We start from the raw sequence: 13,524 nt of genomic DNA, 5'->3' as shown, positions 1-13,524 counted from the left end.
TAAATATATGTTTTAACTCCACTACTAACAATAATAAATATATGTTTTTAACTCCACTACTAACAATAATAAATATATGTTTTTAACTCCACTACTAACAATAATAAATATATGTTTTTAACTCCACTACTAACAATAATAAATATATGTTTTTAACTCCACTACTAACAATAATAAATATATGTTTTTAACTCCACTACTAACAATAATAAATACATGTTTTTAACTCCACTACTAACAATAATAAATATATGTTTTTAACTCCACTACTAACAATAATAAATATATGTTTTTAACTCCACTACTAACTGAATAAATATATGTTTTTAACTCCACTACTAACAATAATAAATATATGTTTTAACTCCACTACTAACAATAATAAATATATGTTTTTAACTCCACTACTAACAATAATAAATATATGTTTTTAACTCCACTACTAACAATAATAAATATATGTTTTTAACTCCACTACTAACTGAATAAATATATGTTTTTAACTCCACTACTAACAATAATAAATATATGTTATTAACTCCACTACTAACTGAATAAATATATGTTTTTAACTCCACTACTAACAATAATAAATATATGTTTTTAACTCCACTACTAACAATAATAAATATATGTTTTAACTCACTACTAACAATAATAAATATATGTTTTTAACTCCACTACTAACTGAATAAATATATGTTTTTAACTCACTACTAACAATAATAAATACATGTTTTTAACTCCACTACTAACAATAATAAATATATGTTTTTAACTCCACTACTAACAATAATAAATATAACTTTTTAACTCCACTACTAACAATAATAAATATATGTTCTTAACTCCACTACTAACAATAATAAATATATGTTTTAACTCACTACTAACAATAATAAATATATGTTTTTAACTCCACTACTAACTGAATAAATATATGTTTTTAACTCACTACTAACAATAATAAATACATGTTTTTAACTCCACTACTAACAATAATAAATATATGTTTTTAACTCCACTACTAACAATAATAAATATATGTTTTTAACTCCACTACTAACAATAATAACTATATGTTTTAACTCCACTACTAACAATAATAAATATATGTTTTAACTCACTACTAACAATAATAAATATATGTTTTTAACTCCACTACTAACAATAATAAATATATGTTTTTAACTCCACTACTAGCAATAATAAATATATGTTTTTAACTCCACTACTAACAATAATAAATATATGTTTTTAACTCCACTACTAACAATAATAAATATATGTTTTTAACTCAACTACTAACAATAATAAATATATGTTTTAACTCACTACTAACAATAATAAATATATCTTTTTAACTCCACTACTAACAATAATAAATATATGTTTTTAACTCCACTACTAACAATAATAAATATATGTTTTTAACTCCACTACTAACAATAATAAATATAACTTTTTAACTCCACTACTAATAATAATAAATATATGTTTTTAACTCCACTACTAACAATAATAAATATAACTTTTTAACTCCACTACTAACAATAATAAATATATGTTTTTAACTCTACTACTAACTGAATAAATATATGTTTTTAACTCCACTACTAACAATAATAACTATATGTTTTTAACTCCACTACTAACAATAATAAATATATGTTTTTAACTCCACTACTAACAATAATAAATATAACTTTTTAACTCCACTACTAACAATAATAAATATATGTTTTTAACTCCACTACTAACAATAATAAATATATGTTTTTAACTCTACTACTAACAATAATAAATATATGTTTTTAACTCCACTACTAACAATAATAAATATAACTTTTTAACTCCACTACTAACAATAATAAATATATGTTTTTAACTCCACTACTAACAATAATAAATATATGTTTTTAACTCCACTACTAACAATAATAAATATATGTTTTTAACTCTACTACTAACTGAATAAATATATGTTTTTAACTCCACTACTAACAATAATAAATATATGTTTTTAACTCTACTACTAACTGAATAAATATATGTTTTTAACTCCACTACTAACAATAATAACTATATGCTTTTAACTTCACTACTAACAATTATAAATATAACTTTTTACCTCCACTACTAACAATAATAAATATAACTTTTTAACTCCACTACTAACAATAATAAATATATGTTTTTAACTCCACTACTAACAATAATAAATATATGTTTTTAACTCCACTACTAACAATAATAAATATATGTTTTTAACTCTACTACTAACTGAATAAATATATGTTTTTAACTCCACTACTAACAATAATAAATATATGTTTTTAACTCCACTACTAACAATAATAAATATATGTTTTTAACTCCACTACTAACAATAATAATATATATGTTTTTAACTCCACTACTAACAATAATAAATATATGTTTTTAACTCCACTACTAACAATAATAAATATATGTTTTTAACTCCACTACTAACTGAATAAATATATGTTTTTAACTCCACTACTAACAATAATAACTATATGTTTTTAACTCCACTACTAACAATAATAAATATAACTTTTTAACTCCACTACTAACAATAATAAATATATATTTTTAACTCCACTACTAACAATAATAAATATATGTTTTTAACTCCACTACTAACAATAATAAATATAACTTTTTAACTCCACTACTAACAATAATAAATATATGTTTTTAACTCCACTACTAACAATAATAATATATATGTTTTTAACTCCACTACTAACAATAATAAATATATGTTTTTAACTCCACTACTAACAATAATAAATATATGTTTTTAACTCACTACTAACTGAATAAATATATGTTTTTAACTCCACTACTAACAATAATAACTATATGTTTTTAACTCCACTACTAACAATAATAAATATATGTTTTTAACTCCACTACTAACAATAATAAATATAACTTTTTAACTCCACTACTAACAATAATAAATATATATTTTTAACTCCACTACTAACAATAATAAATATATGTTTTTAACTCCACTACTAACAATAATAAATATATGTTTTTAACTCCACTACTAACAATAATAAATATAACTTTTTAACTCCACTACTAACAATAATAAATATATGTTTTTAACTCGACTACTAACAATAATAACTATATGTTTTTAACTCCACTACTAACAATAATAAATATATGTTTTTAACTCCACTACTAACAATAATAAATATATGTTTTTAACTCCACTACTAACAATAATAAATATATGTTTTTAACTCCACTACTAACAATAATAAATATATGTTTTTAACTCCACTACTAACAATAATAAATATATGTTTTTAACTCCACTACTAACAATAATAAATATATGTTTTTAACTCCACTACTAACAATAATAAATATATGTTTTTAACTCCACTACTAACTGAATAAATATATGTTTTTAACTCCACTACTAACAATAATAAATATATGTTTTTAACTCCACTACTAACAATAATAAATATATGTTTTTAACTCCACTACTAACTGAATAAATATATGTTTTTAACTCCACTACTAACAATAATAAATATATGTTTTTAACTCCACTACTAACTGAATAAATATATGTTTTTAACTCCACTACTAACTGAATAAATATATGTTTTTAACTCCACTACTAACAATAATAAATATATGTTTTTAACTCCACTACTAACAATAATAAATATATGTTTTTAACTCCACTACTAACTGAATAAATATATGTTTTTAACTCCACTACTAACAATAATAAATATATGTTTTTAACTCCACTACTAACTGAATAAATATATGTTTTTAACTCCACTAATAACAATAATAAATATATGTTTTAACTCACTACTAACAATAATAAATATATGTTTTTAACTCCACTACTAACAATAATAAATATATGTTTTTAACTCCACTACTAACAATAATAACTATATGTTTTTAACTCCACTACTAACAATAATAAATATATGTTTTAACTCCACTACTAACAATAATAAATATACGTTTTTAACTCCACTACTAACAATAATAAATATACGTTTTTAACTCCACTACTAACAATAATAACTATATGTTTTTAACTCCACTACTAACAATAATAAATATACGTTTTTAACTCCACTACTAACAATAATAAATATAACTTTTTAACTCCACTACTAACAATAATAAATATATATTTTTAACTCCACTACTAACAATAATAAATATATGTTTTTAACTCCACTACTAACAATAATAAATATAACTTTTTAACTCCACTACTAACAATAATAAATATATGTTTTTAACTCCACTACTAACAATAATAATATATATGTTTTTAACTCCACTACTAACAATAATAAATATATGTTTTTAACTCCACTACTAACAATAATAAATATATGTTTTTAACTCACTACTAACTGAATAAATATATGTTTTTAACTCCACTACTAACAATAATAACTATATGTTTTTAACTCCACTACTAACAATAATAAATATAACTTTTTAACTCCACTACTAACAATAATAAATATATATTTTTAACTCCACTACTAACAATAATAAATATATGTTTTTAACTCCACTACTAACAATAATAAATATAACTTTTTAACTCCACTACTAACAATAATAAATATATGTTTTTAACTCCACTACTAACAATAATAAATATATGTTTTTAACTCCACTACTAACAATAATAAATATATGTTTTTAACTCCACTACTAACAATAATAAATATATGTTTTTAACTCCACTACTAACAATAATAAATATATGTTTTTAACTCCACTACTAACAATAATAAATATAACTTTTTAACTCCACTACTAACAATAATAAATATATGTTTTTAACTCGACTACTAACAATAATAACTATATGTTTTTAACTCCACTACTAACAATAATAAATATATGTTTTTAACTCCACTACTAACAATAATAACTATATGTTTTTAACTCCACTACTAACAATAATAAATATATGTTTTTAACTCCACTACTAACAATAATAAATATATGTTTTTAACTCCACTACTAACAATAATAAATATATGTTTTTAACTCCACTACTAACAATAATAAATATATGTTTTTAACTCCACTACTAACTGAATAAATATATGTTTTTAACTCCACTACTAACAATAATAAATATATGTTTTTAACTCCACTACTAACAATAATAAATATATGTTTTTAACTCCACTACTAACAATAATAAATATTTGTTTTTATCTCCACTACTAACAATAATAAATATATGTTTTTAACTCCACTACTAACTGAATAAATATATGTTTTTAACTCCACTACTAACAATAATAAATATATGTTTTTAACTCCACTACTAACTGAATAAATATATGTTTTTAACTCCACTACTAACAATAATAAATATATGTTTTTAACTCCACTACTAACAATAATAAATATATGTTTTTAACTGCACTACTAACAATAATAAATGATTTTACTTGACTTCAAAATAAGGCCAAAAATAAGAATAATCTCTGCTTCAGAAGTTGTATTTGTTTACTTCTTCTTAATGTTTGGACTTTGTTGTTTTACTGCAAAGGTAAGAAATGCTAAAGTAGATGCTAATCCTGCTGCTCGTTATTATTGTATGTTTATGTTAGTTCATCAGTCAACGATGAGAATCTTCAATTAAATGACAAAAATATTCTCTAATATTAAATGAAGTTATTTTAAAACAGAAACAAGGATTGCATTATGTGCAAACATTAACGAGGTTTATTTATTATAAACGTGAAAATGCATCATTTCCATGATTGATTTGAACAATCAGGATTAAAAGGAAAATCATTCACATGTAAAAAAAAAAGAAAAAAGGTTTATTTCGTGTGTTTATCTCACCCAGACGCCCCCCGTCGAGCTGCAGACTGGAGCTCCAGTCCATCAGCATCTCCAGGCGCGTCTGAAGCTGCAGACGACAGCGAACGCTTCGTCCCCACAGATGCTGGAGCGACTCGGCTGCCGTGGAGAGAAGATGCTGCCGACAGCCGTCGTCACTTCCCTCCCGTGGACTCTGATCGTCTGGATCCGTCCAGTCCTCGTCGAGGGCCTTCAGACGCTCCACTGTTTTCATCATCGTTGCCAGAGTCTGGTGAAGAGTGAAGGAGTTTCCCTCGTTCAACACATTGACACCAGAAATACAGTCGTTCACGCTGATGATTATTGTTGAGTTTACATCTGAAGTCAAACATCCAGTTCAATCAAAATCCATTTTTAAGAAAGTTGTGTAACTTGACCTGAAGTTCAACTAAATTGTGTATGTGCGTGTGTTTAAAAGTGCGATGTGCATGTGTGTTAAAGTGTGTATGTGTGTGTTTAAGTGTGCATGTGTGTGTGTGTGTTAAAGTGTGCATGTGCGTGTTCAAGTGTGCATGTGCGTGTGTGTTAAAGTGTGTATGTGTATGTTAAAGTGTGCGTGTGTGTTAAAGTGTGTATGTGTATGTTAAAGTGTGCATGTGCGTGTTCAAGTGTGCATGTGCATGTGTGTTAAAGTGTGCATGTGTATGTTAAAGTGTGCGTGTGCGTGTGTGTTAAAGTGTGTATGTGTATGTTAAAGTGTGCATGTGCGTGTTCAAGTGTGCATGTGCGTGTGTGTTAAAGTGTGTATGTGCGTGTGTGTTAAAGTGTGCATGTGTATGTTAAAGTGTGCGTGTGCGTGTGTGTTAAAGTGTGTATGTGTATGTTCAAGTGTGCATGTGCGTGTGTGTTAAAGTGTGTATGTTAAAGTGTGCGTGTGCGTGTGTGTTAAAGTGTGTGTGTGTGCATATTTATTATGATTATGATTATGATTATTATTATTATCATTATCATTATCATTATCATTATCATTATCATTATCATTATTATTATTATTATTATTTTATTATCATTATTATTATTATTATTATTACTTTTACTATTACTATTACTATTACTATTACTATTATTATTATTATTATTATTATTATTATTACTGTTAATATTATTATTATTATTATCATTATCATTATCATTATCATTATCATTATCATTATCATTATTATCATTATCATTATCATTATCATTATTATTATTATTATTATTTTATTATCATTATTATTATTATTATTATTATTACTATTACTATTACTATTACTATTACTATTACCATTACTATTACTATTACTATTACCATTATTATTATTATTATTATTATTATTATTATTACAATTAGTATTACTATTACTATTATTATCATTATTATTATTATTATTATTATCATTATTATTATTATTATTATTATTATTATTATTATCATTATTATTAATATTATTATTTTATTATCATTGTCATTATCATTATTATCATTATCATTATTATTATTATTATTATTATTTTATTATCATTATTATTATTATTATTATTACTATTACCATTACTATTACTATTACCATTATTATTATTATTATTATTATTATTATTGTTATTATTATTACAATTAGTATTACTATTACTATTATTATCATTATTATTATTATTATTATCATTATTATTATTATTATTATTATTATTATTATTATTATTATTATTACTATTACTAGTATTACTAGTATTACCATTATATTATTATAATTATTATTATTATTGTTATTATTATTACAATTAGTATTACTATTACTATTATTATCATTATTATTATTATTATTATTATCATTATTATTATTATTATTATTATTATTATTATTATTATTATTATGATTATTATTACTAGTATTACTAGTATTACCATTATATTATTATTATTATTATTATTAATGTACATTTTTGAAAATAAACAAACATCATTTTTCTCTGATGAATCATAAGTTCGTCACCTTATTGTCCAGAAAGGTTTGGTTTCCTCCTGCAGTTGGAATTATTTGTCCGGCTCGTAGACTCGCCCCCCCGACCCTCAGGGTCCGTCCACTGAGAGGGTCAATGAAGGACTCTAGCAGAACTACGCCACCTACTGGCAACACTGCACCTAAAATCAGGAGAACTTTAAAATCCAGCATCTTTCTTCCAATAAAACCCTGAAAAAACTGAATAAAACACACACACACATTAACACACACACTTTAACACACACTTTAGTTGGATCATGTTCCTCACCTGTCACTGGATCCAGCTCGACACCCACAGTGAGCACCAATCCTCCAGTTTTGTGGTCCAGGATGGGGTTTCCGATCTGGATGGGCTGACGGAGGCGGGTCACGGGGCAGATGTGGGTCCCTCCGAGAGGGAAGACGTTCCCAGTCTCGGGGTGAAGGGTCACAGCCAGGATTGGAACTGGGACTCCTGTGTTAGGGTCTATCATGGGGGCCCCGAGCTGGAGGCTCTGAGCAGGTGTGGAGCGTCTGAAGCTCGGCGGAGGTCGGTCCGAGTGACAGGGTTTGGGATAAAGAATGAAGGGAATCAGTGGAGCTTCAGCGTCCGTGAGATCATCTGCAGCCAAGAAACAAATCATGTTCGTCTTGAACTTACTTCTCGTGGTCAAGAGTCACTTTTCATGGTGAAATATCTCTTGAGCGACAGCAGGAACGACACTGACCGTGTTTGAGCTGCACCAGTACATGCGTACTAGCACTAGTACAACAATACTAATACTAGTACTCAATGTTGCTTTACTATTGCACAAGTACAACTTTCTAGTGACGTAAGACGTGAATACTAGATCCTATTAAATTCTAAAGACTTTATTCAAGACAGAAGTACTTTGACTAAAAATCTTCTTCATGACAAACAAAACATTTTTGTTTACTTGTGATAAAAGTTGTCATGAGTCCATTATTAAATGAAACTAAAGGTGACCAAATGAATATTTAAAAAAACACAAATATAAGTGGACGACACAACAACCTGCACTTGTGTCCGTGGTGAACGTTAGGGTCGACCTGTGGGGGTCAAAGGCCACGTTTCCTGCCACGGGCACGACCCTGCCGGAGCGAGGGTGGACACAGAAGTCGTCTGGAACGACCCTGGAGCGACCGTCGCTCAACAACATGTGGCTGCGACGGCTCGGCCGGAGGAGGCCGGTGACCGGGTCACGATGGACGCTCCGGCGCAACGATCCATCTGGACCTGGAGTGAGACGGAGGGATGAGACGGAGAAGAGGTTTTCAAGAGACACAATCATGTTGTTCATTAGTGTTTATGAACTTCATGAGTTGATCCTTGAATATTCCATGTTATTGTAGCAACGATAAATACACAAGTGAACAATGAAGTTTCTTCACAATATTATTGTAATATTATGAATATTCTAGTTGATCTTTTCAAGTACATTTTCCTGACGATCCTACGTTGCATGTAGAAATCAACCCTTAAATCTAATGATGGACAATAATGTTGATTATCCTCCAAATGAAAACACATTTGAATTATACTCTGACGTACATTATTACACTTATTTAAAGACTAAGTGATAGTTTTGACGTCGTCTGCACCAGAGACACTTTCAACACAATCATCACAAACACACAAACACACATACACACAAACACACTAATACACTGCAAGGAAAACAGGATCATTTTTTTTTTAAATGTCGAGGGCAAGAACTTGACATACTGATAACTTCCAAAATGTGTAGTATTACCCACTGACAATGTTTACTTTGATGTGTGACAATCATCAGGTTTTTCCAGAGCCCCTAAATCATAGTGACGCGCCCCAGCGCCCCCTATGGGCCGCCATTGCTTCTGCTGACACAACAATCCTCAAGTTCTATCTTTCCGTCTGATTGGGTAGAAAACAAAATACTACTTTAAATGTTAACACCCATAAATGTTACTTTGACTGAATGATCTTCTTAATGTTTTTCACTGTCTTATGTAATTAGAACTCCGTGACACTACTGCCCCCTACTGTCGGGTTGATGTCAGGATTATATTAACAACGTTCACATAGAAAACAGTAAGAAAAGCATGAAAAATAAATGTCACCATAACAACAGGAAGTTTGTGTATTTTAGTGTTTGCTGGCGATGATGTTCTGTGTGTGTGTCCGAGCTTTTAGATACTTTGTGTTTTAGCAAGATTTAACAGAAGTATTGTTTCTCAATATTTATGTTTTACTCATGTACGAGTCAAGAGTCACTTGCTAACGTTAATCAATTTGATGTTTTTTGGAACTAAAACACCTCCCAGGCAGTAATAATCAATTCAATATATTATTATTACTTCATTTACTTTCTTTCTTTGCCGATCTTTGACAAATGTCTCATTGACTGACACCAGTCCACAGACCGGTGGTTGGGAGCCACTGCATTAAGTGTTGATTTAAGTTGATTTAAGTTTATAATTAAACTTAATTTTCTCCTCTGATGTGGATGATGTTGATTATTTTCATCTGTTCTTTGAAGAGACAAATGTTTGTTCATCTTAATGTAACGACTGGAGCTCAGTTGACTTCGTCTTCATCCAAAAAGAAAACATCTAAACATCTAAACATCTAAACACCTCCAGACTGATCTTCTGTAACGTAACAGACGTTAGGTTGAAGCTCTACATGAAGAATTAAAGTTTATATTTGAAGATGTTTGCAGCAGCAGCTTCTAGAACTTTGGAAAGAATGTCCAGCTCTGACTCTTGCCTGTGTTTAAAGAGGATAAAGTTGTAGCAGCAGCTGAGAAGGTTCAGTCTGGCTTCAAGAAACATCTACGGAGACAGTCTCACTGAAGGTGTCCAGTGAAATCATGATGTTCTGGTTCTGTTGGATCTGTCGTCAGCCTTTGACACAGTTGAACCAGATCCTGCTGAGAAGACTGAGGGATGAAGACGGTCTGGGTCTGTGTTCCAGTGGTTCTCCTCATACCTTCTGTTTCATCTGTCAATCAAGTGACGTCTGAATCATGTGTTGTGTGGCGTCCTTCAAGGTTCTGTTCTGGGTCCTTTATTGTTTGTACTTGATTCCTCTGGTCAAATCCTGATGTTTCTTCCACATGTTTGCTGATGACATCCAGCTGTTGATCAGCTGATCAGAGGCTGAACTTAGTCAAGTGTTGCTAGAAATCAAACAATGAGTGAAAACACTTTGAAGCTAAATGTGGACAAAAGTCAAACTCTGGTGATTGTTGATGATAAAGTTCAGGGTTGAGTCAGTACTTGAGTGACTTATGTCAGTTAAACTGAGGAACCTGTTGTTTGACAAACGTCTCTAGTTCTCTACTCTACTCTCTCTCTACTCTTCTTTACTCTGAAAAAAACTGACCAGAAACAGAAAGACCTCTCTAGTCTGCAGTTCATACAAAACTCTGCAGCCAGAATTCTGAGCCGCTCTAGTAGAAGAACTCACATTTATCCTTCAAACTCTTCACTAGTTTCTTTCAGGATCATTTGGTCTGTGGATCAGAATCTACTGATGGTTCCTGAACTTCCGGACCAGAGGAGAGAAATCCTTCCAGACTGTTGCTCCTAAGCTTTGGAACCATCTCTGTGTTTGATGATCTACTGACTCCTTCAAGAAACATCTGTGTTTGATGATCTACTTACTCCTTCAAGAAACATCTGTGTTTGATGATCTACTTACTCCTTCAAGAAACATCTGTGTTTGATGATCTACTGACTCCTTCAAGAAACATCTGTGTTTGATGGATCTACTGACTCCTTCAAGAAACATCTGTGTTTGATGATCTACTGACTCCTTCAAGAAACATCTGTGTTTGATGATCTACTGACTCCTTCAAGAAACATCTGTGTTTGATGATCTACTGACTCCTTTAAGAAACATCTGTGTTTGATGATCTACTGACTCCTTCAAGAAACATCTGTGTTTGATGATCTACTGACTCCTTTAAGAAACATCTGTGTTTGATGATCTACTGACTCCTTCAAGAAACATCTGTGTTTGATGATCTACTGACTCCTTCAAGAAACATCTGTGTTTGATGATCTACTGACTCCTTTAAGAAACATCTGTGTTTGATGATCTACTGACTCCTTCAAGAAACATCTGTGTTTGATGATCTACTGACTCCTTCAAGAAACATCTGTGTTTGATGATCTACTGACTCCTTTAAGAAACATCTGTGTTTGATGATCTACTGACTCCTTCAAGAAACATCTGTGTTTGATGATCTACTGACTCCTTCAAGAAACATCTGTGTTTGATGATCTACTGACTCCTTCAAGAAACATCTGTGTTTGATGATCTACTGACTCCTTCAAGAAACATCTGTGTTTGATGATCTACTGACTCCTTCAAGAAACATCTCAACACACAGTTTGATTTGATCTTGATTCTCTGAGACTCTTGTGTTGTTATCAGTATTATCTTGATCTTTAAAGTATATACTTTATTGAATATTGTATTGATTGTTTAAGTTTTAGGAAAAGGAATATATAAATACTAATTACTTACTTAGTTACTCAAATATACTTGTTTACGTTTAATACTCTGAAAACAACCCAACTCTTAGTCTAGAGTAGAAAGTGAGTTAAGTTTGTTGAACTTTCACTTTAAGAAACAGTAGTTTATTCTTCACAAAGTTTGTTTTGCAGTTCATGGTTTAGCCACTAGATGCTGCTCTTTGCACTTTCAGCGAACTCACCGAACAGCTTGTCTTTGGTCAGAACACTTCCTGTTTCTGGGCACAGAAGTTTGGCCCCTGAGCCCTCGCCCAGCAGACCCCAGGCCCCCTGACGACCACACTCGGCTGAGACCAGCTCAGACATCCGGTCCAGCACCGACGAGTGTGTGTGTCTCCAGCTGAGGTGACACGTGTGTGAGCAGCAGAGTTGTGTAACAATGTGTACAGTTGAAGCTGTACTTTTGGTGAAGGTCCTGGTGGGTCCAGACTTCCTCGCGGGCCAGTGTTCTGGACGTGTCCCTCAGGTGAGTGAGGAACTGAGACAGGACTCGCTGCTGAGAGACTCTCTCCTGCTTCAAAGCCTGAACATTGAATCCGTTGGTGTCGTGACGAAGACAAACATGGACTAGTTTTACCTGAAGCTGAGTCTCCAGCAGAGTCTGGATCTCTGACGCCACTTGTTTCCTTCTCTCCACCTCCTTCTCCACCTCCTTCTCCACCTCCGTCCTCAACCTGTCCAGGCCCTTCACGTCCTCCACGACCAGGCTCTGATGCACTTTCTCCACAACCTGATGGTAAATGTGCTTCACCTGAAAACACACACATGTGAAGGTGTGTGTGTGTCTGTGTGTTTGTCTGTCTGTGTGTGTGTCTGTGTGTGTGTCTGTGTGTTTGTCTGTCTGTGTGTGTGTCTGTGTGTGTCTGTCTGTGTGTCTGTGTGTCTGTCTCTGTGTGTGTCTGTCTGTCTGTGTGTGTGTCTGTGTATGTGTCTGTGTGTGTGTCTGTGTGTGTGTCTGTCTGTGTGTGTGTCTGTGTGTGTCTGTGTGTGTGTCTGTCTGTGTGTGTGTGTGTCTGTGTGTGTGTCTGTCTGTGTGTGTGTCTGTGTATGTGTCTGTGTGTCTGTGTGTGTGTGTCTGTCTGTGTGTGTCTGT

General features: G+C 30.8%; 1 protein-coding gene across 1 annotated transcript in view; it reads right to left on the bottom strand.

Moving 5' to 3' along the window:
* The window catches only part of LOC148074570 (uncharacterized), a 104,800-nt gene that overhangs the window by 83,584 nt on the left and 7,692 nt on the right, over positions 1-13,524 (bottom strand). The window contains exons 13-19 of the mRNA XM_087796060.1: positions 13,009-13,182; positions 12,833-12,954; positions 12,614-12,771; positions 8,923-9,144; positions 8,176-8,508; positions 7,899-8,047; positions 5,908-6,247 (exon numbers count right to left, since the gene is read on the bottom strand). Of these exons, the coding sequence (XP_087652186.1) occupies positions 5,908-6,247; positions 7,899-8,047; positions 8,176-8,508; positions 8,923-9,144; positions 12,614-12,771; positions 12,833-12,954; positions 13,009-13,182 (1,498 nt within the window). The remainder of the gene's footprint in view (positions 1-5,907; positions 6,248-7,898; positions 8,048-8,175; positions 8,509-8,922; positions 9,145-12,613; positions 12,772-12,832; positions 12,955-13,008; positions 13,183-13,524) is intronic.

This window comes from Callionymus lyra, chromosome 7, assembly GCF_982586985.1.
Source record: "Callionymus lyra chromosome 7, fCalLyr1.hap1.1, whole genome shotgun sequence".
NCBI classification, from domain to species: Eukaryota; Metazoa; Chordata; class Actinopteri; order Syngnathiformes; family Callionymidae; genus Callionymus; species Callionymus lyra.
This window is presented reverse-complemented; position numbering and strand designations above follow the sequence as displayed.